The 26,097-nt window shown below is 37.9% G+C and overlaps 2 protein-coding genes across 3 annotated transcripts; one reads left to right on the forward strand and one right to left on the reverse strand.

The window, feature by feature from the left end:
• Nucleotides 1–26: 26 nt before the first annotated feature.
• On the reverse strand, nucleotides 27–3,226 carry LOC105694730 (ruvB-like 2). 2 transcript variants are annotated; one of them, XM_012415660.2, is made up of 7 exons: nucleotides 2,902–3,224; nucleotides 2,263–2,376; nucleotides 1,756–2,190; nucleotides 1,253–1,685; nucleotides 881–1,149; nucleotides 618–723; nucleotides 27–280 (listed from the first exon to the last, which is right to left on the reverse strand). In XM_012415660.2, the coding sequence occupies exons 1-7, from the start codon at nucleotides 2,905–2,907 to the stop codon at nucleotides 255–257; spliced, it is 1,389 nt and encodes a 462-aa protein (XP_012271083.1). In that variant the 5' UTR covers nucleotides 2,908–3,224; the 3' UTR covers nucleotides 27–254. The 2 variants fall into 2 exon arrangements, with proteins under 2 accessions (XP_012271083.1, XP_012271082.1); XM_012415659.2 differs by lacking the exon at nucleotides 27–280 and having other exon boundaries at nucleotides 287–723; nucleotides 2,902–3,226.
• Nucleotides 3,227–5,074: 1,848 nt separating this feature from the next.
• Nucleotides 5,075–18,255, forward strand: LOC105694719 (coatomer subunit beta'). The gene is made up of 8 exons (XM_012415642.2): nucleotides 5,075–5,353; nucleotides 5,764–6,115; nucleotides 6,203–7,141; nucleotides 7,214–7,449; nucleotides 7,538–7,876; nucleotides 7,964–8,563; nucleotides 12,756–13,058; nucleotides 17,076–18,255. The coding sequence occupies exons 1-8, from the start codon at nucleotides 5,351–5,353 to the stop codon at nucleotides 17,112–17,114; spliced, it is 2,811 nt and encodes a 936-aa protein (XP_012271065.1). The 5' UTR covers nucleotides 5,075–5,350; the 3' UTR covers nucleotides 17,115–18,255.
• Nucleotides 18,256–26,097: the final 7,842 nt, after the last annotated feature.

Genomic DNA, 26,097 nt, shown 5'->3' on the forward strand with positions numbered 1-26,097 from the left:
TTACTCATATTAGAACTCAAAGTGAATACGGATCGTAACTGTTCTCACAGTTTATTTTTGTAAACAAAGTGAAACACGTTGCATGGGTCGTATGCTAAAACATTATTAAACTAATTACAGTATTAAAGTAGAAAATCAATCAATGAATACGGAATCATTACAATCAGGAAAAGTACTATTGCAACGTAAGTTGAAAAGTGTTGTTACCTTAAGAGTAATAATAGCGAATATCACTAGATCTGATCATTGTTGTGTTATGAAACATCCATTGCTTGTTCGGCTGAAACATTATAAATTCATAATTAAAAAACAATCGAAAACATTATGAAACTTAATTATTTTAAGTGTATATAGTTCAAACATTAAATGTAAATCTGATATTTGATTGATATTACTGCTGCACTTTTTCTTCGTTTCTATTTGCATACGCAGTATTGAATATTAAAATTAAAAAGACCTCGTGATCCATGCTTTATATTACACCCAATAGTATACATTATGTCTACTAACAATTGTCCGAGTTACACTAACAAATTTACATCTTGGATTATTTTGCGGAGAAACGGCTTCAAATGGTAAATATTATTACCTTTTTAATAAAAAATCTGAATACTTACGTATTTCGTTGAACATAAAATCATCTTGATATTCTTTCAAGAATTGCGTGGATCTGCTTTCATCAAAAAATAAAGAATATACGCGTTTGACATCTTCGATGCTGACCTAGAAATAGATATAAAAGTAGAAAGTATTCTATAATAGTAAGCTTGAGTTATAACGTACTTCAGGGAAAAAAATTGTGATGAAGTTTTTATAACTGTATGTTAATTATTTGTTTGTCTTTTCTACCTTGCGCAATTAAAAGCAATCCAATACTTACTTCTGTACTTTTCCTTCTGCGACTGACAAGTGAAGCTGTAGTAATAAGTTGAATAGCATATCTTAGTGATGTTTCCAAAGCTATCCTTGTAAGCACAGTCAATGCATCATCTGCCATTTCACAATCTTCTTCTTCACATCTAATTTTCAAAATTTCTTTCAATTCTTTTTCTTGGTAGGGGCTGGTTGGAACAATGATCATACGGTCCAACAAATCGATGGGGATACCATGTGGACTTTTATAATTTGTGCCCCTTATTCTAGTGATACCTAAAAAGGATTCAGTAAAAGTATTAATAGGAAAAAATAAATGCATTACATAGGAATTACCTAAACGAAAATTAGTAAACTGAGCCATAATTTTAATAATTACCTCTGTTTGTTGCCATTATAACAACTGGTGCCATCTCATTCTCCAATGCTCTATTTAAAAATGAGAAACACTCGATATCCAACATGTGAACCTCATCAATAAAAAGGACACCTGGTACAATTTCTGCTTTTCCTTCTTCTCTCCATTCTGCTACTTTAGCATTTATTTGTTCACGTACTTCAGACTTAATTTCACCAGTATCACCAGAGAACAAAGCAAGAAATCCATGTGTTCGACTATTTATTACATCAACCTCGTGCAATGTAACCGTATGAACAACTTCTTTACGCTTTTGCAGTTCTCCTTCCGGGCATTGTACAAAGCGAGTTTGTGATCCTGTTGCATCATAGTCTCTGGCTCGAGTAAATGACCGACCAAGTCTATTAATTTTTCCTGTAGCTTTATCAATAGTTACTACATCTCCTGCTTGAACCTGATGAATAAAATTTAAATTAATATTGTCACATTTAATAAAGATATTTAGAGTAATTAAAAATTCATGCCTTTTCTTTCATTAAGCTATCGATCATCTTGTTCCCTAATTCATAAATCGTTTCCATCTCAGTTGTTTTCAGTGTTAACTTTCCAACCTTTGCCCCCACTCCTGTAGCTGGTCTATCTACTTGAATTTCAACAACTTCACCCTCGATAATTTCAGTTTCTTCTTTGATTCTAACTCCAATTGATTTTCTAATAGCTTGTGTCAGAGCTTCCGTCTTGCTCATTTCTAAAGAATAAATTTCTGAACCAGCCATAGAAGTGAATGGTGTATCTTGACCAAGAGCTTGCGCCAGACCCATTGCAATAGCTGTTTTTCCAGTACCAGGCTGACCAGCTAACAAAATGGCACGACCTGCTATTTTGCCCTCTTTAATCATTTCTAGAACAACGCCTGTAGCACGTCGTGCCATAAGCTGTCCAACCATGCCTTGAGAAACCTATGAAAGTAAAAGAAGTTTAATATTTATGTTATTATCAAAGTTACCATTATTGCACAGAAAAGATTTTACATTTCGTGGTTCTAAACTGTCATCCAATCCCAGACCTCGAATGTGAGAATGAGCACCAATTCGCTCGATTCTTGTAATCTCCCGAACTTCTTGGACTTTCGCTGCTGCAACAGCCTATAAATGGGAGATGTCCAATATTAATGTTAGTATCTAAAAATCGAGCATCGAGTATCTATACTATATACCATTTCAAACAGATAATATATGATATAAGAACAGGTAATATATAATAATGTTCAGTAACCATTAATATAGAACATTTAACTAATAAAAGCCTCTACTCTTAGGTTAGGGTACTTTCCTGATGTTACCATGGCAACTAATATTGATGAAACTTGTCTTGAATAATTAATCATATAAGTTCGTGTTCTAAGATTAGTTAGATTATAAATATAAATTTCTATACTATTTCCTTTTTTATTCATGAATATACTTTGAAAATCATAGGTTACATCTTTGAAAATTATAGGTTATAGCCGGTATTTCGTTACTATCGGCTACCTCGTTACTCATTTACTACAATCCTCATTTTGTAACAGTCTTATCATTAGATTATTACATCTAACTATAATATTATATAAAATCAGTGTCTTATCAATAAACTACAATGAAACAAAATTACAAAAACAGGATACTCACCGCCATGATCACACGTGATAATCACTAATAACAGGAATGAAAACTGTTGACACCGTCGTATTTACCGTCGAAAATGAAGGAAAACGCAGACTAAAGCAATCGTTTTTATTGGCCGGCCTGTCGGGTATTGTCGGGAAAGAACCAATCAATAAGCGAGATTGCTTAATCCTGACTGACGAGCAGTGTTGCTACCGTCGCGATTCAGAGGGTAGTAGAAATCCTGGACGTAATGGTTGGGTAATTTCGCATTTTTTGAGGTTTTCGACGTATATTAGATAACAAAGTAGTTTACCGGAGAAAATCATAGAAAACCAGTAAGTTACGTTTCCAATATGAAGAATGCCACAGATGGACGATATACAGCTTATGCTCGATTATAAACATCTTTCAGCACATATGTAAACAGGGAAATATTTTAAGGAACAATCAATTCATTTAGCGATTGTATTCAAAATTGTTTAGAATTTTAGGCTTTCAATATGGCGGATTCTGCAGATGCATGATTTATATATTCGCGAGGTTAACGTCTTTTAGCGCACATATAAACACGTAAAAGGTGTTAACAGAATGTTACTTCTTAACACCAGAGCTGCTCATCTCTGGAAGTAATTAATTTGGCATGTGTTCAAATTCTTTCGACTTAACCCAGTTTAATATCAAATTTCGAATTGGATTTATTATTTTCTATTTAGAAACAGAAGGGTATAATATACTTAGCGCTCACGTAGAAAGCTAAGAACGTATTATACGTTGTAATACACGCGTAGAAAACCATGAATATTATGTACACTCGTTACACTCGAGTGTAGAATGTGCAGACGACGCGAACAAACCTTTTTATAACATCGTGCACTCGCTCGGGATCGAGGGTAGAAAGTGTAGAGAAAGTGTACAGTGACGGACAGGAATGCTTGCTTATCGCCTACTAGCGGGACTATACCTGTAGGGAAGGCATTCATGTCCACAAATGTACACTCGATGAAGGTGCACTCGCAAAATGAACAAACCTAGAAACTTCTCCACGGGGGTGTGAAGCCACGAGACGGAGAGACACCCATATTACATGTCAAAACGTTGCGCCAGATTTGAATAGGTCTTTCTACTTTTCACATTGAGTGTAAAATGAAAGAACGAAATTTAAACCCAAAACTGTCATTATTCCAGTCTAGGTTAGTTTTTTAATTATTTTCTCTACAGATAATAGTAATAAGCAATTACTCATGGAGTCTAACATCCATAATCGTTCTTTTTTCATTACTTTTTCAGAATGAAAAATAACTTTACTAAATTTAAAAAGAACCAATTTCTCAAGTTACATGAAACGAAACGACGGGTTCATCTTATTTCCTTTTCTTCACCTTCCCAGTTTTTTCCTTGCAACTACGAACCACACAGCACATTGATCGTTTTGTCACGTTTAAGTCAGCACTGACGCTGTGATGTTCGACACTTGAATACTGGTATTCATCGATGGTTTCCTCGCGGACCTACTGCCCTCTCCAGCCGCGCGGCGTACTAGCGGTGGGAGCAGCGTGGAATTTGAATCGCCCACAGGGCAGAATGGATTTCCTAATGGTGTAGAACGTAAATATATAACAGACATGAAATCATGATTGCACTTCCACGTCCGAAAGTGGATGCATTGTAAATTTTCCTGTGGCATTTCACTGTATAAATATTAATAAACTATTTTTTTTTTTAAGCTAAGATAATATTCTGACTTCGTTTCAGAGGATGGAACAATTGAATCGTTAAGAACCTTGTTTAGTTTTAATAAAACATGTTTTAATATATTCGTTAAGAAATTCGGTGAATAATCATTTAACAAAAACTACATTAAGTGGGTCAGGGATACTTCACAACAATATGTAAATAATTATCATTAATTATTTTTGTTTATGAACATTTTTTTTCTCTAGGAAATCCATTCTACCCCTTGGGCGATTTAAATTCCGTGCTGCTCCCGCCGCTAGTACACTGCGCGTATGGAGAGGGCAGTAGGTCCGCGAGGAAACCATCGATGAATGCCAGTAAACACGACAATATGGCCGATTTCTCCCCCCTTGGCTTCAATCCCGCGATCAAATGTCCACTCTGTGTATTCCTATGTCCACGGAAATTGCTATCAATTTGAATATGCCACTCAACTTAATTTATTGTACCAAAAGTATCAGTACAATTTTAATATACGAAATATGTTATAAATAGAGGGTTTCTGTGTTTTCAGATCACGTATTTCCTCCAAATATACGATGAGTGTATATATTCATATATACGTTGAAAAACATCAGCGCGACCGTCTTCTGCTCGTCGCGGGCGCCATTTTCATCTGAGCGATCAGCCACGTCCTAAGTTGGTGGCAGCGGTGTGGTGTTTGGTTTTTCAATTGCTGTCTGTTCATTAAAGATTGTGACCTTATTACTCGCGCAGAAAAGAGTAAACCGTAAAAATGGTTTGTACTTCCTTTGTTAATAATAATTACTAATTATATTTAGGTACTGAGCGAGCTTCATGCGGAGTCCATACCTTTCTTTACATGTCAAAAATATATATTATTCTTAATATAGTTTGATATAGGTAATAGTTGCCGTTGATTTATATTATTTCCAAAACATGTTTTATTAATTTGTATACGTTAATTGTAAATGTTATTATGCAGTTTAATGATTTAGGCGTATTTCTTAGTAGACACTGATAATGACATCATTGTTGAGAGGACAGTTGTTTGATTACCAGGAAATTTGCATGGGCTATTTATGATTAGTAATATTGAACTAAAATTGAGTATCATGTTTATAGAGAAGGTTTCTCAACAATTGGTGTAAATAACAGAAGTAATGATAGTTTCTTTTATATTTTCAGCCACTGCGGTTAGATATTAAACGTAAACTAACTGCAAGATCGGATCGAGTGAAGAGCGTAGACCTTCATCCTACGGAGCCATGGATGTTGTGTTCCTTATACCAGGGTAATGTGAACATTTGGAATCACGAGACTCAGACATTAGTGAAAACGTTTGAGGTATGCGACTTACCGGTACGAGCCGCCAAGTTTGTGCCTCGGAAGAATTGGGTTGTTACTGGATCTGATGATATGCAAGTTAGAGTCTTCAATTATAATACATTGGAGCGCATTCATTCTTTTGAAGCACACAGTGATTATGTCAGATGTATTGCGGTACATCCTACTCAACCATTTATACTTACCAGTAGCGGTATGCATAATGTTTTAATTAAATTGTATCTAAATTATTGGAAATAATACCTTTCAAATATTATTTCATAAAAGCTGTCTATTACAGATGATATGTTGATAAAATTGTGGAACTGGGAGAAATCATGGCTTTGTCAACAGATATTTGAGGGTCATACACATTATGTTATGCAAATAGTGTTTAATCCCAAAGACAACAATACTTTTGCTAGTGCATCACTAGACAGAACAGTGAAAGTTTGGCAACTTGGATCATCCACCGCGAACTTTACATTGGAAGGACACGAGAAAGGTGTTAACTGCGTCGATTATTATCATGGTGGAGACAAACCCTATTTAATCTCAGGAGCAGATGATAAATATGTCAAAATATGGGATTACCAAAATAAGACTTGTGTACAAACTCTTGAAGGGCATACTCAGAATATTTCAGCTGTTTGCTTCCATCCTGAGTTGCCTATTGTCCTTACCGGTTCCGAAGATGGCACCGTTAGAATTTGGCATGCTGGAACATATCGCTTAGAATCATCGTTAAATTATGGTTTTGAACGAGTTTGGACAATTGCCTGTTTACGTGGTTCTAATAATGTATCTATTGGTTATGACGAAGGAAGCGTAGTAGTAAAAGTGGGAAGAGAGGAGCCAGCAGTTTCAATGGATTCTTTAGGCGGTAAAATAGTATGGGCTAGACACAGTGAAATTCAGCAAGTCAATTTGAAAGCTTTAGGGGAAGAAGCTCAAGATGGAGAACGGCTACCATTATCTGTTAAAGATATGGGTGCTTGTGAAATTTATCCACAAACTATTCAACATAATCCCAATGGAAGATTTCTTGTTGTATGTGGAGATGGAGAATATATTATATACACATCTATGGCTTTAAGAAATAAAGCCTTTGGCCAAGCATCGGAATTTGTTTGGGCTGCTGATTCAAGTCAGTATGCCGTTAGAGAGAGTACTACTACAGTCACAGTTTTCAAAAATTTTAAGGAACGAAAAAATTTCAAACCTGACTCAGGAGCTGATGGTAAGTCCTTTAATTTTAAGAGGTCTTTTCTATATTATTGACTTTGATTTTTAATTTGCTATTTATTTTTAGGAATATTTGGTGGTTTTATGCTGGGTGTTTCATCGGGTTCGGGTCTTTCGTTTTATGATTGGGACAGTCTGAAATTAATTCGTCGTATCGATATTCAACCAACACATGTCTATTGGGCTGAAAATGCTGCACTGGTAACTTTAGCAACAGCAGACCAATATTTCATTTTGAAGTATCACGCGGATGTTGTAGCTAATGCTTCTGAAAATTCAGAGGATATCGAAGATGCATTTGAGGTGATTTTCTATGAAAAGTAATTTTTAGTCACAGTAATGTTGCTTTTGTCATGATTTTTATAACATAAGCGATACAACATTTTTGCAGATGGTTGCAGAGATGAACGAAGTAGTGAAGACAGGTCTTTGGGTTGGTGATTGCTTTATTTATACCAACAGTGTAAATCGTGTGAATTACTTTGTCGGAGGTGAAGTTGTAACCATTTCTCACTTAGACAGACCAATGTATCTGCTTGGTTATGTCCCTCGAGATAACAGACTTTACCTTTGTGACAAGGAACTCTCCGTAGTTTCCTATTCTCTCTTACTTTCCGTTCTGGAATATCAAACCGCAGTTATGAGGAAAGATTTTGAAACAGCTGATAGGGTCCTTCCAACTGTTCCTAAAGAACACCGTACTAGAGTGGCACATTTCTTGGAGAAACAGGTTAATACAATAAAATTTAACTTAATACATGCGAAACATGTAAAGTCGTACACATATTTGACTCACGTGATAACGTATTGTTTCCAGGGATTCAGAGAACAAGCTCTCGCTGTATCAACAGATCCTGAACATAGATTTGAACTTGCCCTAACACTTGGAGATTTGGCCACTGCGCATACACTGGCAAAAGAAGCAAATAGTCAACAGAAGTGGCGCCAACTGGCAACTCTTGCCACTCAAAAAGGAAAATTACGTTTGGCTCAAGAATGTCTACACCATGCTCAAGATTTTGGTGGTTTACTTCTCCTAGCGACTAGTACCGGAAACGCAAGCATGATTGACAAATTGGGCACAGCGGCTGACGAGTCTGGGAAGAACAACATTTCTTTCTTATCCAATTTTCTTCTGGGCGATGTAAAGAAATGCTTGGAGATTCTCATAAAAACTGATCGCATTCCTGAAGCGGCATTCTTTGCCAGGGCATACGCACCGAGTGAAATTTCGTCCGTTGTAAAATTATGGAGGAAAAAGTTGTCGGCTGTTAGCGAAAAGGCCGGTCAAAGTTTGGCTGATCCAGAACAATATGAAAATCTTTTCCCTGGATACAGGGAAGTCCTCAAGGTTGAACAATTCTTGAAAGAAGAGAATAAAAAGAAAATTCCAGCGTCCGAATTTCCATTGGTGAAGGTACGGATTGAAATTTATTTTATATTTTTGCAAAGTTGTTGATCGATGTAATTAGTAGAATGGACTACAGTTCTATTAATCATTGAATCTACACTGTGACGTTTCAAAAGTCTTAAGTAATCTTTTGATGCGATTACGTCATTCGGCGCTGCTTTCGTAGGATGGATAGTCGAATTGCAAGTACGGCGTTACAGTACAGGTCGGTAACGTCGCGAACGTACTTTTCACCTTGTTCTTTTTCTTATTCAAATTTTATTAAATCTTAACGGATGGTAGTAGTCATCGGTAAGATATAGCAAACTTATGATATGAGCGATTATAGTGATCGGTAGAATACAGTGAGTGTGCCATGGTGGGTAACAATAGTTACTGGTAGTATTGAAAGGGTTAAAATACATGATTCATTCTCAGGTATGATGCAACTAAGTATTGTATATTTTTCGGGTAATTAGTGAGAGCATTTCAATGGATTGCGTTCAATGGATCCGTTTCTCATGAAAGATTTAAGTTGTTAGTTTGTTTCAATTCAGCTTCATTATTACTTAGTTACGGACTTGTCTTAAATTTTGTAATGTTTTGATAATGTTGTTATAGTAATTATACGACACTTAGGTATATTGAAAACTACTTCACTTATGTTCTTAAAAAATATTTAAGACTCCTAAGGGGGATTGTTGTGTAACAAGCTAAAAACTAGCAACTTTTATTAATTTTTTTATAAGAAAACTATTGGTGATGTTAAAATCAGCTTTGTTTTTTAATAGGAAGAGGCATCCTTAAAGTTTAAAGAGATATTCTTTTCTTATTATTTTCTTTATGTATCTCCAAATAGGATATATCTATCTCAGCCACTCCCGGCGGCATAGCGGCTGCCGGCGGGCCGTGTAGCATCTAACATATTCATCTCAATACCAAAAGTAAAATATTTTCTTAAAGCTGGATAGTTTACGCTGGATTTGAACCTATTTCAGTAAGAATATTTCGAAAATTGACAAACTTCTAGCACTTGAAATAAGAATGAACTTTTTTCAGCTCAAAGTCGACTTTAAATTACCGATAAAAATGTTATAAATAAATAATACCATAGGTATTAAAGGTTTATCCCGTGGCGAAATGTATAAGGAATCGAATGGGCTGTGTGCGAAATTGATCGGTTGATTCGTTTTTGAGTTATCCTGTCCGCCAGTTTGAAAAATGTAGTTTCGAGAAAGACACGTTTAATCGTGGCTTCGGTGTCGGTCCAATCTTTTATCAATTTGTCTATATTTTATTTTTTATGTAAAAATATAGTCAGGTAACAAAACATTGTATTTCGGTAGCACCCATTTTATAACCGAGGATTTGTGACGTGTGTTGTTCGGATATCTTTACAGTTATTTTAGATATTTTTACATGTGTGAAGACAACGGCAACGTCCGTCGTAAATAATAATCTGACGCGTTGCACTACATTCGCTGTAACTTAATTTACATTGTTATTTCGATTTATGGAAAAAAGAAAAAAAAAACACGATTTTTTTCAATGTTATACGAGAATCCCCCCTTAAGAAAATTTTGAAGAAAAAGGAAATAAAAGTAAAACAAGATAATATGCATTATAAACGTAATATCTTTGTAACAATGAGAATTCCGGTACAGGAATAAACGTTTGTCCATAATTTTTTAAATCGTAATTTTTGCAAAATTGATCTACGTCACAAAGGACGAAATTCTATGAATGAATACTTGGCACCCAGTGACATTGTAGAGCAGACCTAGTAAATTGATTTATGATGATTGCGCAATAATGAGTGGAAGTTGTGTTCATGTTGCGCAAATTATTTTGGTGAGACTAATCCAGTAGCAGAATCAATCAAGCCACGATTTCTGATTGTAATTGTAGTGACGATTACAATGCTTGGTATTATATAAATATTTTTCTTTGATCCCCGCGCAGCATGCGTGCAAATATATCGTAAAGGTTAGGCGTCGCCTTATTACTGTTATCGATAACGCCGATTGTATTAATTTCGCCACTTCTTTCAATTTTAATAATACCATTCATACATTCCTTTCAAGATTGGCAATCTTATTTTTTCTTAAGAGTAATTTCCGGTCCTGTAAGTAATAAAAATGATTCAGTCTATTAAATATTACATGCTCATGTTTAACACTAGATTGCCAGATGTTGGGTATATACCTATTTTGCCTGAAATGAGTCAATTTGACTCAAACATCGAAATTGAGTTTAAAAAAAAAAAATGAAATTTTATTTTAATGAAATTTTATTCAAAACAATTGTTACATATACATTCTGGAAGTACTCTTTACAGTACCAAGTATAATATTTCTTTTGGAGTAGGAAGTTGGCCCTGAGACGTCTTTGAATTTGGTATGACCGGGAAATCTACCAGTATTTTTACCATCTTTCGATGTTTCCCATAATGTACTATCAGCAGCCCTTTGTGTTGAAATTTCTTCATTATCAGATCTATCTGCAGGGTCTAATTCACTTTCGGTTTCAAAATCAGGAATATATCGTACTCTTCTTTTGCCAAGAGTTATATAACGATCGCTATCACTAGTACTTGATTCACTTTCAGATAGAAAACAAGCTCTTCTTTTTCTAGGAGGTGTACGATGAAGATCTTCATCTTCCCTGCTCGAAAATTCAATCCTATTAGCTTGATTCTCTATTTCATATAGTTCAATATCAGATGCATCGGATTCGATATCTGATTGGTTTCCTCTTATTTGGGTCAGTTTTTTTTCGCAATTTAAGGTCTCTTATATTTTTTGTCATAATAGCAACCCTTATCTAGAACTAAAATATTTATTTACATTTACGTAAACACATCTTATAAATAAATTTTGAAATTACCTTGGTACGCAAAAATTCTTCAAAAATAATTTATAAAATTTATTTCTTTTTTGTGTTACCAAAAATGCATTATTCTCTCCGATGCCATAAATCGAAATGGAAGAGCACAAAGAATTTTTTATCAGAGCTTTCATAAAAGCCTTCAACAAAAAAGACTCGCAACAAATAATTTCACAATATTGAATGTGCAAGTTTGCAATAGATATCTAAGTAAATTGACAAGTTTGAACGTGAAAACTATCGAATCAGATTGTTTACAACAAATTTCTATGGCCAAGAAATAAGTTACATGTGGGTAAAACGACCGACTTTAAAAATATTTAATGATTCGATTTGACTCACATCCGTCAAAATAGGTATAGGACATATGGATTTTTGTAATTAAGGAGTGAGGAGAGGAAGGAATTAGCATTTGTATACATTTCATAATTTTATTAAAAACCAACATATGTTTTAAAAATAAATTATTTAAGTTTTTCTATATATATAGCAATAAAATCGTAAATGAGTCAAATTGACTCGTTCCGGCAATCTAGTGTCAACAGTATTTAAAACTACCGGTCGATTTTTTGGGGGCCATCTAAAACCAATCATTTTGACTGGGTTTGGGAGTTCTAGGGTTAATACATAATTATCTATGCACAATAAACAGAAATAGAGCGCATTTTTATTTAGTGATTGTATTTAAATTTCAGTGCTTTCTTCCGTTATTTAATTTCTTCTCTTTATAACATGTTAAGTCTAGCCAAGGTGTTTGTTGTTGCGCCCTATCAACGTGTTTTATAAACAGTGCGGTGTCGAAAATAAATAGTATACAAACCGGTGCTTGTTTACTGCGACGTGTTACGTGTCAATGGTAGTAAGTTACACGCTTGAAATGTGTAAATGCGACATGCTCTACCACAGAGTTAGCTTGTCGTGACAATGCCATTACCACGAACATAGAAATGTACTTTGAATAACTCTTAATTCTTTTTATTCTTAACTTTCTGCTAAAAGCTGAGGTTATATATTAGAGTAACTTTTTCTCCGGTACAATTTTAGTACCCCGATCGCAAAATCTATAAATAATACATGGAATGATGTTTAAGAGCAAGCATGTTGTTTGATTAACTTTAAAATATTCAAAGAATTAATATTTTTTATGGAAAGTGGTTTTATCTTACACGAAATCTGAACTTATTAAAATTTGTGCGTGATACTTTATTTCTCAAGTTTGCTAGGGTTCATGAAATTTGTTACGATGCTTAAGACTTCTGAAGCGTTTATTGTTTTTCCTAAATTATTGCAATGATTCTCTTTTAATGAGCATTAATTTACTATTGTCTTCCAGCCTAACATCGAGCGCAAACCAATGGAAGAGGTACTGGCTGCCGAAGCAGCTGGTCAGTTCTCATATGTGGAATCTGCATTGCCAGGAGTACCCCAAGAGCAATCAGACGATTCCGCAACGATAGGCGATAGACTTCAAGAACTGCAAATTTCCGAAGTACAGACATCAATTTCCGCACCGTCGAAATCATCAATGCCCGAACAGTCGTCGAAATCATTGAGCAGTGCGAGACCTCTAACGGTGGAGGATGACGACGATGACCTAGATCTAGATGTTGAATTGGATGAAGATATCGATACAACAGTAAGTGAAAATTGACATTACAATGTAGGTACTTCAAAGTGAATTCATTCGTTCATAAGAAACCTCGTGGCGGATACGATCTCATTCCAGCATAGATTATTTATGTCAACCGGCAGTGTGTAATAAATCATCATACTTGTTCAATTATTCAGGTAGGCGTTTTCATATAAACGATGCAAAAATTCAAATTTTTAAAAACGCACTTTGATTTTGATCCGTTAATCATAAGTCATCGCGGTGCCAAGCAGGTAGAAATCAAATTCATTTTCTTCAAAACCATTTACAATTTCCATTGGATTAATCCCCATGTCACTCTTCTATGATTAGCGTTTTAGTTCGATAGATCTTACTCTCCTTAATTCGCGGCAACGAGAAAGTTTACGTAGCCGTAAGCGAGCCTGGAAAGATCAATCTCTGAGTCCTCACCATCTCTTGTTTACTTTTCATGCTGGCATGCAAGTTTTCCTGAAGCGAAAGTAAGTCGATAATTTCGTATCGGCCAATTCCTCCGATTATTCATTTCACCCTGGTTAATGGTGAATCAAAGTTAAAGTAACCCTTCAACCCGTGGTTATAATTATGGGAACTGTTGCAGCTTTGTATGCGAGCCTTATCGTGACCGGATGGTTAAAACCATTTTTTTTTGCGTTTTGCATAAAAAATAAAAATTGCGTTTTGGTTGTAAATCTCTGTTTGTTGGGTTAGTCGAGACCTCTTCTGGGCGAGGCGATGCCTCCCGATGGCCCCGGGCTCTTCGACGGCTTGCTATTTGTTAATGGGAGCAGAAAGCGCCGGGAAAAGGTGGCCGAGGGCAAGTGCAATTAGACGATGGCTTAATGCCCTTAAATATGACCGAGTAACCCTAGAAGGGTGTAGCGTTACCAAAACAGAGTGCCAGACCCAGCACAGACGTGCACGCGTTGCATACCGGCCGATGTGTACATGTGTAACGGATACGTGGGTTGGGCCGAACGCACCGTATAATGTGATGCTGTATCGTTTATACGGGTATCGAGCACCCGGGACGTATAGTATCGGATTAAATAAAGAGATCAAAAGGAGAGAAACGTCAGAGGGCGAAACAAAAGCGCTTAGTTGGCCCGGGAAGTCTTAATTTAGACGTCTTTCCGCTTCCACGTTTCGGAGGCGTACTCTTCTTTTTTCTCGTCGACAATCGGTGAACGAATATATTATGCAGGTAAAGGCTTCGCTTAGTTCGAAATTGTTTTTGGTTGATCCTGTGGGTACGTTTTGCGAGGGTGATTGTAATGCTCGAATTTTATTTTGGACCAGATATCCAAATTTCGGAATAACCGCTGTAGCACTGAATCATATGAATATATGCAGGTGCGCGAAGGGGAACTGTAGGTGCACTTGAGCTGTTTAAGGTGAAGTGAAATACGTCGAAGAACTTGATCGACGTCGATTAAGAAGATTTTTCTAAACGCCTACGTTGCCGACGTTCGTTTTTATATTGACAGCTGTGTCGAATTAAATTGGATATTGTACCTGAAGTCTTAATTTAGACGTCTTTCCGCTTCCACGTTTCGGAGGCGTACTCTTCTTTTTTCTCGCCGATAATCGGCGAACGAATATATTATGCGGGTAAAGGCTTCGCTTAGTTCGAAATTGTTTTTGGTTGATCCTGTGGGTACGTTTTGCGAGGGTGATTGTAATGCTCGAATTTAATGTTGGACTAGATATCCAAATTTCGGAATAACCACTGTAGCACTGAATCATATGAATATATGTAGTGGCGCGAAGGGAAACTGTAGGTCCACTTGAGCTGTTTAAGGTGAAGTGAAACACGTCGAGAAACTTGATCGACGTCGGTAAAGAAGATTTTTCTAAATGCTTACGTTGACGACGTTTGTTTTTATATTGACAGCTGTGTCGAATTATATTGGATATTGTACCAAATGACATACTCCATCCGTCGTTTTCGTACAATAAATATCAAGAAATCGAAGTAAAACTCCAAAAATCCTCTGGATTCATGCTTTCTGGGGCTCTAAGTGACTGCAGAGGGACTCCCTGTTCCATCTGTGATTTCCAGGTCAAATAAATTTTCACTCCGAGACCTCATATTCCCACCGTTTCAGCATAGAAGCGCATAAAACACTTTTTTTGCCTTTATCCCGTCCAAATGCGAACTTATCGATTACCAGAGTGTTCTAAATTGTCGTAAAATTGTCCTGACCCTTTCGTTTCTCATATCAGAGCCTTCGATAATTGTATATTGATCAAAATATGAGAGCTCGACGCCATTTCTGGTCTGGGCTAAGTTAAAAAATTTTGTCCAAAAATCTAAATTTTGACCGTGTCAGGACAATTCTTAGATGATCAGGAGTGACGTGTCAAAGTTTCGGACAGTTTGCTCTAATACCCTTAAAACAAAAGTGTTGTATTCGAATCGACTGATTTGAAGGGAGTTTCACTTCACCTTAACGCAACGTGTCTGACGGAATACCCGTGTTAAGTCAAAACTCAGCGAATTTATAAAGGCTCATTGCTCCACTTCGCGGTTTTTGCATTCACCACCTTTGTACTTTCGATTAATCGACGAAATGTATCAACTTGGAGAACGGTCGGGAAGGGTTGCTATAAGTATTTCTGATTTAAAAGCCCGTAATATTTAGCGTTCCACCTCGGATCTCTTGTCCAACGAGGAAGTCGTGAGTAAAAGCATGGAGCGGAGCGTGACAAAACATGGAACCGCTCAAGCTCACGGTGTGCCTCTTACGACTCCCTCCGGCTCGGTTTGTTATGGCAACAGAGCTGTAAACAAAATACACCGTGACTGCCGTCGAATAAACAACCCGAGGGGATTTGCGAAAGCTCGGAGAGGGAGAAAGAGAGAGAGAGAAAGCACCCTCTGCCCCAAGCCACGTTCCGTAGTTATATCAGTTACGCGTTATGTTTGTAATGATTCACCATAGATTTTTGCGACATGGACCCACACGCTTCCACGTGTGTTACTTTCGATGGATTCCGAGGACGATAAACTTCTATGATTTCTACGATACTCTCCGATTTTTCGACCAACTCCGTATTACTCATTCGTTTTCTCAGAATTTTTGCAGCGGGGATACTCTTTACTTGAGGTTAAGGTGAAGTGAAACACGTCGAGGAACTTGATCGACGTCGATAAAGAAGATTTTTCTAAATGCCTACGTTGCCGACGTTTGTTTTTATATTGACAGCTGTGTCGAATTATATTGGATATTGTACCAAATGGCATACTCCACCTTTCGTTTTCGTACAATAAATATCAAGAAATCGAATTAAAACTCCAGAAATCCTCTGGATTCATGCTTTGTGGGGCCCTAATTGACCGCGCCATCTGTGATTTCCAGGTCAATTAAATTTTCACTCCGAGACCTCGTATTCCCATCGTTTTAGCAAAGAAGCGCACACAACACTTGCTTTCCCTTTATCCCGTTCAAATGCGAGTTTCTCGATTACCAGAGTGTTAAATTGTCGTAAAATTGTCCTGACCCTTTCGTTTCTCATATCAGAGCCTTCGATAATTGTATATTGATCGAAATATGAGAGATCGACGCCATTTTGGTTCTGGTCTGGGCTAAGTTAAAAAAATTTGTCCAAAAATCCATACCAATACCCTTAAAAAAAAAGCGTTGTATTCGAATCGACTGATTTGAAGGGGGTTTCACTTCACCTTAAGAGAGAGATGGCTCGAACTTCTGTCTCCTACAATATGTAGGCTGACTCTTTCATATCACCTTAATTACGGGAACAGTAATCAAACCACTACGGAGATGGCTTTTTCTTTTCTTTATTGGTAAAGAAGTAACTTAAATAATTTGTGTTAAATTACGGTGTGAGTCTCCGAATTTCAAGCACCTCTGACGTTACCTCCAACACTCTATCCCTTAAGGGGATGGTGAAGTCGATCGAAATGAAGAAGTTCCGGATAATTTTTAATTATACTTATAAATATATTAACGAATTATGAAATTGTAATAGGGTTTAATTGATCGTCTGAATTTGTTGCAGGACCCGAACCTCGAGTATGATCTCCTTGCCGAGGACTAACGGATTTCCGGAATAGCCCAGAGACGTTTCGTACTCACTTCCGTCATCGGGTGTTTCTTAAGTATTAAGGAAGCAGAAATGGCGCAAGTTCGCGTGTGATCATTTTTATCGTATACATAAATATGTTATACATACCAATAGACAGCTGCGTGCAAAGAGAGGTGGGATGGTGAGTGAAATTTGAACGGGTGTTGCGTATGTGAATGAAGAGCGAATGAGAGGTCGATTCGGTTACTGAGAAAGAAACCACGAGTGCAGGGTTGCCGATGAATCGTGAACAGGAGTATATTGTTAATACAAATAAAGCAGTCGGTCTCGTGTCCTCGTCCTTTTCTCTTTTCTCAGTCTTTTTTCTGCCTCACCAAGAGCCTAAGTGGTCGCCGGCAATAAACGTCAGCCGACCTCCACCGAGGGTGATTTAGGCGGTGAGCGGTTTTAAAATGTTTTGGACACGTCGGGGCACCCTGGTTGCACACACCCACCCGCACGCACGTCCACACATGGACCCGTCTGTTTGTAAAATAATATTTAGCGATATTACTCCGCGTACCAGTTTGGGAAACATCTCCTAGAGATCGGTCAAGTTTGTGCAACGTTTACACGTACCGCCTTGGCATTGCGGACGACTCGCCCAATCTCACCTCATGGACCTTAATCTTCGACAGATATATCCGCCCGCAGTCGTTTCCATTATTATATTCATCGAGCGATGATATGATTAAAGATCTTGTAAAAGTTATGTTATTCTGACAAAATCATGTCGAGCAAGTATTTGTCAGCCTTGTTAGACTCAACGGAATCTTCGGTGACAAGTAGCGTTTGAGGTTGTCTCGAGCGTCTTTAGTAAAATCAGAAATTGTCTCTTGGATCGGATGAATTATTTGTAAAATAACATGTAGTGAGATTACATCTATTTGAGAAACATCCTCAAGAGACCGGCCAAGTTTATCAAATATTCGCGTGCCGCCTTCGCACCGAGTGCGTCCCATTAACTCCCGTCCTAGAGAAATCCCTGATATACCGTCGACTCTGTTTTATTAAAATGTAGATTATGTAAGATTTCATATACTGAATCATTCCTGTATTGGTAGAAATTGCATTAAAGCTCTTAATTAATTATAAAAAGAAAAACGAGGCTAAAGTAGTCGATGACAAGTGGGGGTATGAGGTTTCCCATGTCAGAACATCGCTCGTAAATAACGCCCTAGACCGAGTGGACTATTTGTAAAATAATATTTAGCGCGATTATATATATTTTGGAAACATCCTCGTCGCGAGGTTGTGCGGTTATTTGTGGACCGTGACAAGATATACCGGGGAACTTGGACCGGATTCTTTTCAACGTACCGGTTCATGCATACCATTTTCAATTACGTATATTTTCTGACTCGGGAAAAGAGCTTTAGTTTTCAAGGAAGAGGTACGATTTCATCAAGCGAGGAGAGGTTGCGGTTGCGAAATCACAATCGGGTTCGGGAGTCATAAATAACGTTTTAGGTGGAGGCCGAGTAGACGTCACCGAGGAAACCGTGCATTTAGCACGACTCGCACGTGCCTAGGCGGACGCGCGTGTGTCCCGGCAAAATATATTCATTATTAATGCTCGAGTCGACGGTGGATTTGCACCATTACGGCTGAAGCCACGGCGAAAGAGAGCCAATGGACCGAGTCCGCAGAAATATATCCAGTGGACGGTCGTCGACTTGACGTCGTCAGGAGTGCCTGGTCAGCGCTCTGGATCAGCCAACACGCGACATGTACACGTCGGTCATGTACAAAAGTGCTGCCCTAAGGATCAAGATCTTGGAGCGTACGGTGCAACTGGGCCTGCTTGTACATTAAGGGCGCTCACCACTCCAGCGATTTTGCAGGGCCTCACGGGGACAACGATTCCGAACGTATTTCTAAACCGATCGAGCTTAACGAGTGCTCATATCGAAGATGAAATGTTGACCTGTGTTTATATGGGAGCGATTTTCGATAAATGGTCATTATCATATAAAAAAGTGCAACGACATAATTTCAATGCCCTTTTACCTAGGAAGGAGGTGCTTGATCGAAAATCGCTCCCATATAAACACACGTCAACATTTTATCTTTAAAACGAGCACTCGTTGAGCTCAATCGGTTGAGAAATACGCTCAATATCGTTGTCCCCGTGGAGCACCTTTTTCAGGATTTTCAAGTTTCTCGCGAGGAATTTGGGCATTCCTTAGCAACCGTTGCCGACTCTAGGCGGAGCGTCCAACTTGCGTGTGCGTGCGGCCGAGGGTCACACACGTTTCGGCGCCTAGTCCAGAGGCGTCTAGCCGTTGTGTGAGTTGTATACGTGCAAAATACGCACACATTTTTCGCCCGTTGCTAAACACTGCCCATTATGCGTCGCGTCTCTCTCATCCGAGCGAGAAAGTACGTTTTGGTTACCCCCCACCGAATTCGATGGTAATGCCATCTAGCGGTGGAAGTCATCGTCCCTACTTGGTGGTGAACGCCGTTAATGTACATATATAGGGCGTAACACAATTGATAGTTACGGCTCATATAGCGCTATCCTCGTTGAAAAAGGAGCCCAAAAGTCCTTTACTATTTTTTCCTATATTGTATAAATTTCCTATAATAACTAATTAAATCATAGCCAATCAATCGCGTTTCCGAACGAAACGGATAGTGGAGCTGCGTTTGGCTGTCTGCGTTGCAACCTTACCGGCGTCTTCACTGTGCGTTCCGTTCGGGAGCGTGATTGATTGGCCGTGCCTTAAGGTGAAGTGAAACACGTCGAGGAAATTGATCAACGTCGATAAAGAAGATTTTTCTAAATGCCTACGTTGCGACGTTCGTTTTTATATTGACAGCTGGGTTGAATTATATTGTGTATTGTACCAAATGGCATATTCCACCTGTCGTTTTCGTACAATAATTCTAAAGAAATCGAACTAAAACTCCAGAAATCCTCTGGATTCATGCCTTCTGGGGCCCTAATTGACTGCGGAGGGACCCCCTGCGCCATCTGTGATTTCCAGGTCAATTAAATTTTCACTCCGAGACCTCGTATTACCATCGTTTTAGCAAAGAAGCGCATACAACACTTTTTTTGCCTTTATCCCGTTCAAATGCGAGTTTATCGATTACCACAGTGTTCTAAATTGTAGTATAATTGTCCTGACCCTTTCGTTCCTGATATCAGAGCCTTTAATAATTGTCTATTGATCGAAATATGAGTGCTCGACGCCATTTTGGTTCTGGTCTGGACTGAGTTAAAAAATTTTGTTGAGAAATCCAAATTTTGAATGTGTCAGGACAATTCTTAGATGATCAGGAGTAATGTGTCAAAGTTTCGGACAGTTTGGTCTAATACCCTTAAAAAAAAGTGTTGTATTCAAATCGACTGATTTGAAGGATGTTTCACTTCACCTTAAGGTGAAGTGAGACACGTTGAGGAACTTGATCGACGTCGATAAAGAAGATTTTTCTAAATGCCTACGTTGTCGACGTTCGTTTTTATGTTGACAGCTGTGTCGAATTATATTGCGTATTGTACCAAATGGCATACTCCACCTGTTGTTTTCGTACAATAAATATCAAGAAATCGAAGTAAATGTCCAGAAATCTTCTGAATTCATGCTTTCTGGGGCCCTAATTCACTGCAGAGGGACCCCCTGCGCCATCTGTAATTTCCAGGTCAATTAAATTTTCACTCCGAGACCTCGTATTCCCATTGTTTTAGCACAGAAGCGCATACAACACTTTTTTGCCTTTATCCCGTTGAAATGCGAGTGTATCGATTACCAGAGTGTTCTAAATTGTTGTAAAATTGTCCTGACCCTTTCGTTTCCGATATCAGAGCCTTCAATAATTATATATTGATCGAAATGTGAGACCTCGACGCCATTTTGGTTCTGGTCTGGGCTAAGTTAAAAATTTTTTCCAGAAATCCAAATTTTGAATATGTCAGGACAATTCTTAGATGATCAGGAGTAATGTGTCAAAGTTTCGGACAGTTTGGTCTAATACCCTTAAAAAAAAGCGTTGTATTCGAATCGACTAATTTGAAGGGGGTTTCACTTCACCTTAATTAGTTATTACGGGAAATTTATACACTGTAGGAAAAAATAGTACAGGACTTTTCGACTCCTTTTTCAACAAGGATAGCGTTGTATAAACCGTGATTACCAGTTTCGTTACACCCTGCATACCTATATGTTATGTTTCCGTGATTGGCATATTGGATGCAAAGAGGGAATGTGTTCAGTGTTTTAGATCTAGCAACGTACTTCATGAAACATGGTCATGTCAAGGGTGATCCATTTAAAATCTTCGAGTCTGTGATGTTTGCTTGTGTGCTGAAGCATTTATATATCAAGAAACTCGGTAGAGTGTCGAGCCAACAAAATTTTTGAGCGAAAAACTCGTAGCGTTGAGTGATGCGAGAAACGCGCCCTGCGCGTTCAGTTCGAGCAAGGAATTCAGAAGTCTCCATAGAAGCCCAGAAGGATACGGATAGAGTTCTAAATCCAGTAAGTTACGTCAGAAACGAAGAGAAATTCCCGGTAATTTATCGGTAATTTCTCCAAAGCCTTTTTTATCGAGAAATTATGAGAATTTGAATTTTTCAACAGAGCAAACGAGAGATTTCGATTAGCTATAGAGAAACATCGTAGAGGGGAATTTCCGTTGTACGTTCTCCGTAGCCAATCAAAACCTCCCATTCGCTTCGTCGCAGAATGAAATATCAGTTCGTTTGAAACAAATCGCATGGAATTTTCCGTGAAGTTGTACATACGTGAATATTTTTAGCTGGAGGTAAATACGACCCTATAATCAATATTTTCTAATAATAATTATTACCCTTTAGCTTGAACTTTGAAGTTGATTGGAAAAAAAAAGTTATTTAAACGAAGAAACCTAAAGTATAAATAACAAAATTAACGTTCTCTTAAATTCTCAATGTTCCCGGTAACTTGCGGTATGTTTCACAATTACCTTCTCCAATTTAATGTTACCGAGAATTTTCGAATTCTAGATACGGACGTTCGATGCTCGATAAATAGTATATTAGCCAACGGATGGCGGCGCTGTAATCATCTCTCTATTTCTCTTAATTTTATGGCGATATATAGCGAATTGCATTCTTTCTTTATCTTACCCCTAATACTCCCCTTTCTATATGCGTCTCTCTTCCTCCCGTATGTGAGATAACGTCGTTGGCTAACACATGCGATTTCTCTTTTACCCTCACTTCTGGTTTGTTAGCCAACTTTTAGAGGATCAAGCGCTAACATAGAATCTGGGCTTCTATGGGACTTCTGAATTCTTTGGTTCGAGACGCTACAGAGTTCTATACAGTAAGGATTGAGATTTCAGGAGTGGGGAAAATAGAAATATAACTTCTTCATTGCTACAAATAAAGAAATAAACTTTCGATCAACTCAAAACATCAGATGTTTTTTTTTAATTTACCGGACTTTGACTGCTGCTATCTACGTAATGATAGGGCACGGTAAAGTTTTCGGTCCTATCAGAAACGTTCTCATATCGTCATCGTCGTCTCTCCAGTCACAGACTACCATTTTCGCACTCACATGATAGGTCAACCTTCATACGACTTTTCGTACGACATTCGATGGCGCCCCTCGCGGAATGAAAATGAACTGCGGTGCCCAGCGCTGCAACGATTGACGATTACACAGAGTACGACGCGTGAACCCATCGAAAATGAAAAACCAATCAGAATTGCGCTTAAGGTGAAGTGAAACCCCCTTCAAATCAGTCGATTCGAATACAACACTTTTTTTTTAAGGGTATTAGACCAAACTGTCCGAAACTTTGACACATCACTCATGATCATCTAAGAATTGTCCTGACACATTGAAAAATTGGATTTTTGGAAAAAATTTTTTAGCTTAGCCCAGACCAGAACCGAAATGGCGTCGAGCTCTCATTATCGACGTCGATCAAGTTCCTCGACGTGTTTCACTTCACCTTAACCTCGTGGTCACTTCCGTTGCAGTTCTGATTGGTTTTCATCCTCGACGTGTTGACACGCCGCGCTCTGTGTGGCACACAACGCACTCAGTGAGACGCCGGCAACAAAGTTAATAAACATCGATAATATTTTGAGGTAAACATATATGTGCCGTTTCCTCTATATCCTGACAAATGAATGATTTGCAGATTATTGACATCGATAACACATTTTTTCAGGTTAGACATTGATGATATTTATAGGTTAAATAAATATTTCGTTGAAGATTTTAATCAAATTGTCAAGATAAATCGTTAATGCTGACATTTTCAGGTTAACTATCACTATCGAAACCGTTCAGATTAGGGATGGTTCAGTTTTCTTTCGATTGACACTTTTAGTTTCGTATTTTAGTGGTATCGTTCTTTCATACTTTTAACGTCGATCGACACATTTAGATTAGTGAAATTGATTTGTGAAATAGATGAAATTTTTCCCTGAAAATTCAAAGAATAAGATTCACCGCACATTAAACAGAATGTCTCGGTTTCGTCCTTGGCTTGCCGTTTCCATTTCTTTAGCGTTTTTTTCCACACTCCTCTGTATTTTTCTTTAGGCATTTGCTTCGGCTTTGCTTTAGACTTGACATTAGCCGCTTTAATATTTTTTTGTTAAATTTAGAGCACAGCAACCTTTGCTTATTATTTTAAGTGAACTAGTAAATAATTATTTGGAATATATTTGAAGCACAAATGATAGGAAAACTAACAGTCAGCGTGACGCCAAGAGCTTGTCAGTCAATTTACCCCGAACGTCATTTTAATAATTGGAAGCATATTAACATATGACTAACAATTTTATTTAAAAATATATACACAGCGATGCAAAGCTAAATAGATGCTCCTTTTTTCCATATTTTCAAAATGATAAAAAGCAATACACTATTGTAATAAAAAAGAAAAAATGGGGACTGAGAAAATGTACTTCCCATCATAGTTTTCGTGTGTTCATTTTTTATAAATAAACGAAGCTGCATGTTAAGTACCAACAAAAGTGTGGGACACAGGATTGTAAGATGAAATTAAGAATGATATTAAGTTAAAAACAAAAAATGTATTAAACATTGGTCAATGTACCTCGCAAGACAACTTGCCCAGGTGTTCCCTATATGTTGGATCACTGGACATTTGAATTCTGTTGTTCGTATATATTATATATATTTATTATATAGTTTGTGTCTGTACTGTGTTCTTGTGAGTGAAATATAGAACGCAAAGGGATAAAATATGCCGTCATTCTAGGTCCACCAATACGTTTTAATAAGCATGAGTTGGTCATACATACATAAAATACTGATTTAGGAATCATGATTTTGGTGCATGGCAAGCAGCGAGCTACTTAGATGTTTAAGCTTTATACAGTTTATGTATTATGCTTCTCTAGTTATTTCTGTGGTTGAAGTGTTGGAAAGATGTGGTTCATTAGGAAAGAAGCTTGACGAGGATAAATTAATGTTAATACAGGTAAGCATGATTGGTATTCGACTTTTCGTTACAATGTTATTGTTCAAAGTCGTATCCCTGATTGGTCCCTGTTGTAATATAAAATGTCTGATTGATATGTTGATACATAATTCGCAAATGGTAAGTGTTTGATTTTAGATAGATATCCACGAATTTGCAGTGTCCAGTGCTACCTGAATTCATGCATTCAACGTTCTGCGGTTACCTGAATTTGTTGATGCTCAACAGGTACGTATCCAACCCAGACAGCACAACGATGACTAAAAAATGCCTAAAAAAATGACGAATTTTTCGAAAAGTCATGTTTTGGTTATAACACAGTCGACGAAAAGATGTCTTATGCACCGAATTTTGGCATCCTTTGGTCAAGGTCAAAAGATGACGATTAGTTATCTTCTAGTTAAGAATAAAAGATTACAAAATCCAGACACCTTTTCGTCAGCTTATATTCGATGCTTTTTCGTCGACTTCATAGGGTAGTTTTCGATAATCTCTCCTTCCTAGTATCCATTCTTCGGCGGCGGGACGATTACGTTTTGATGTGTACCTACATTGCGGATATTTGAAACAGTGAAAAGGAATGGCATCACTACTTAAAACTAGAACTACCAAGACGGGTCAAAATGACTTGTTTCATATGGCTCATCCTATCCAAAAAAAAGTCTGCCGGTCGTTCTACTGTTAAGGGCGCTCACCACTCCAGCGATTTTGCAGGGCCTCACGGGGACAACGATTCCGAACGTATTTCTAAACCGATCGAGCTTAATGAGTGCTCATATCGAAGATGAAATGTTGACCTGTGTTTATATGGGAGCTATTTTCGATAAGTGGTCATTTTCATATAAAAAAGTGCAACGACATAATTTCAATGCCCTTTTACCTAGGAAGGTGGTGCTTGGTCGAAAATCGCTTCCATATAAACACACGTCAACATTTTATCTTTAAAACGAGCACTCGTTGAGCTCGATCGGTTGAGAAATACGCTCAAAATCGTTGTCCCCGTGGAGCACCTTTTTCAGGATTTTCAAGTTTCTCGCGAGGAATTTGGGCATTCCTTAGCAACCGTTGCCGACTCTAGGCGGAGCGTCCAACTTGCGTGTGCGTGCGGCCGAGTGTCACACACGTTTCGGCGCCTAGTCCAGAGGCGTCTAGCCGTTGTGTGAGTTGTATACGTGCAAAATACGCTCACATTTTTCGTCCGTTGCTAAACACTGCCCATTATGCGTCGCGTCTCCCTCATCCGAGCGAGAAAGTACGTTTTGGTTACCTCCCACCGAATTCGATGCTAATGCCATCTAGCGGTGGAAGTCATCGTCCCCACTTTGGTGGTGAACGCCGTTAAACGTAAAAACCAATAACGAGTCTTGTATACGAACGAGCTGCTATCTGCACTCCTTGTGAGAGAACCACGCCAGTGCCATCAATCGGTCATGTCGGAACTAATAGGCAAGGTTGTTTCATCACTGTGAATTTTAATTTGAATTATTAAACAAAATAA

The sequence above is a fragment of the Orussus abietinus genome, unplaced genomic scaffold, assembly GCF_000612105.2.
Source record: "Orussus abietinus isolate OABI.00-Male unplaced genomic scaffold, Oabi_2.0 scaffold137, whole genome shotgun sequence".
In the NCBI taxonomy this organism is placed as follows: domain Eukaryota; kingdom Metazoa; phylum Arthropoda; class Insecta; order Hymenoptera; family Orussidae; genus Orussus; species Orussus abietinus.

Coding starts and splice junctions, on each gene's coding strand:
- LOC105694730 (XM_012415659.2), bottom strand. Junction 1,686..1,755: donor ATAGCTTAATGAAAGAAAAG/GCATGAATTTTT, acceptor TTTATTCATCAG/GTTCAAGCAGGAGATGTAGT. Junction 724..880: donor GCAGAAGGAAAAGTACAGAA/GTAAGTATTGGA, acceptor ATCTATTTCTAG/GTCAGCATCGAAGATGTCAA.
- LOC105694719 (XM_012415642.2), top strand. Junction 7,450..7,537: donor ATATCGAAGATGCATTTGAG/GTGATTTTCTAT, acceptor ACATTTTTGCAG/ATGGTTGCAGAGATGAACGA. Junction 7,877..7,963: donor CACATTTCTTGGAGAAACAG/GTTAATACAATA, acceptor TATTGTTTCCAG/GGATTCAGAGAACAAGCTCT.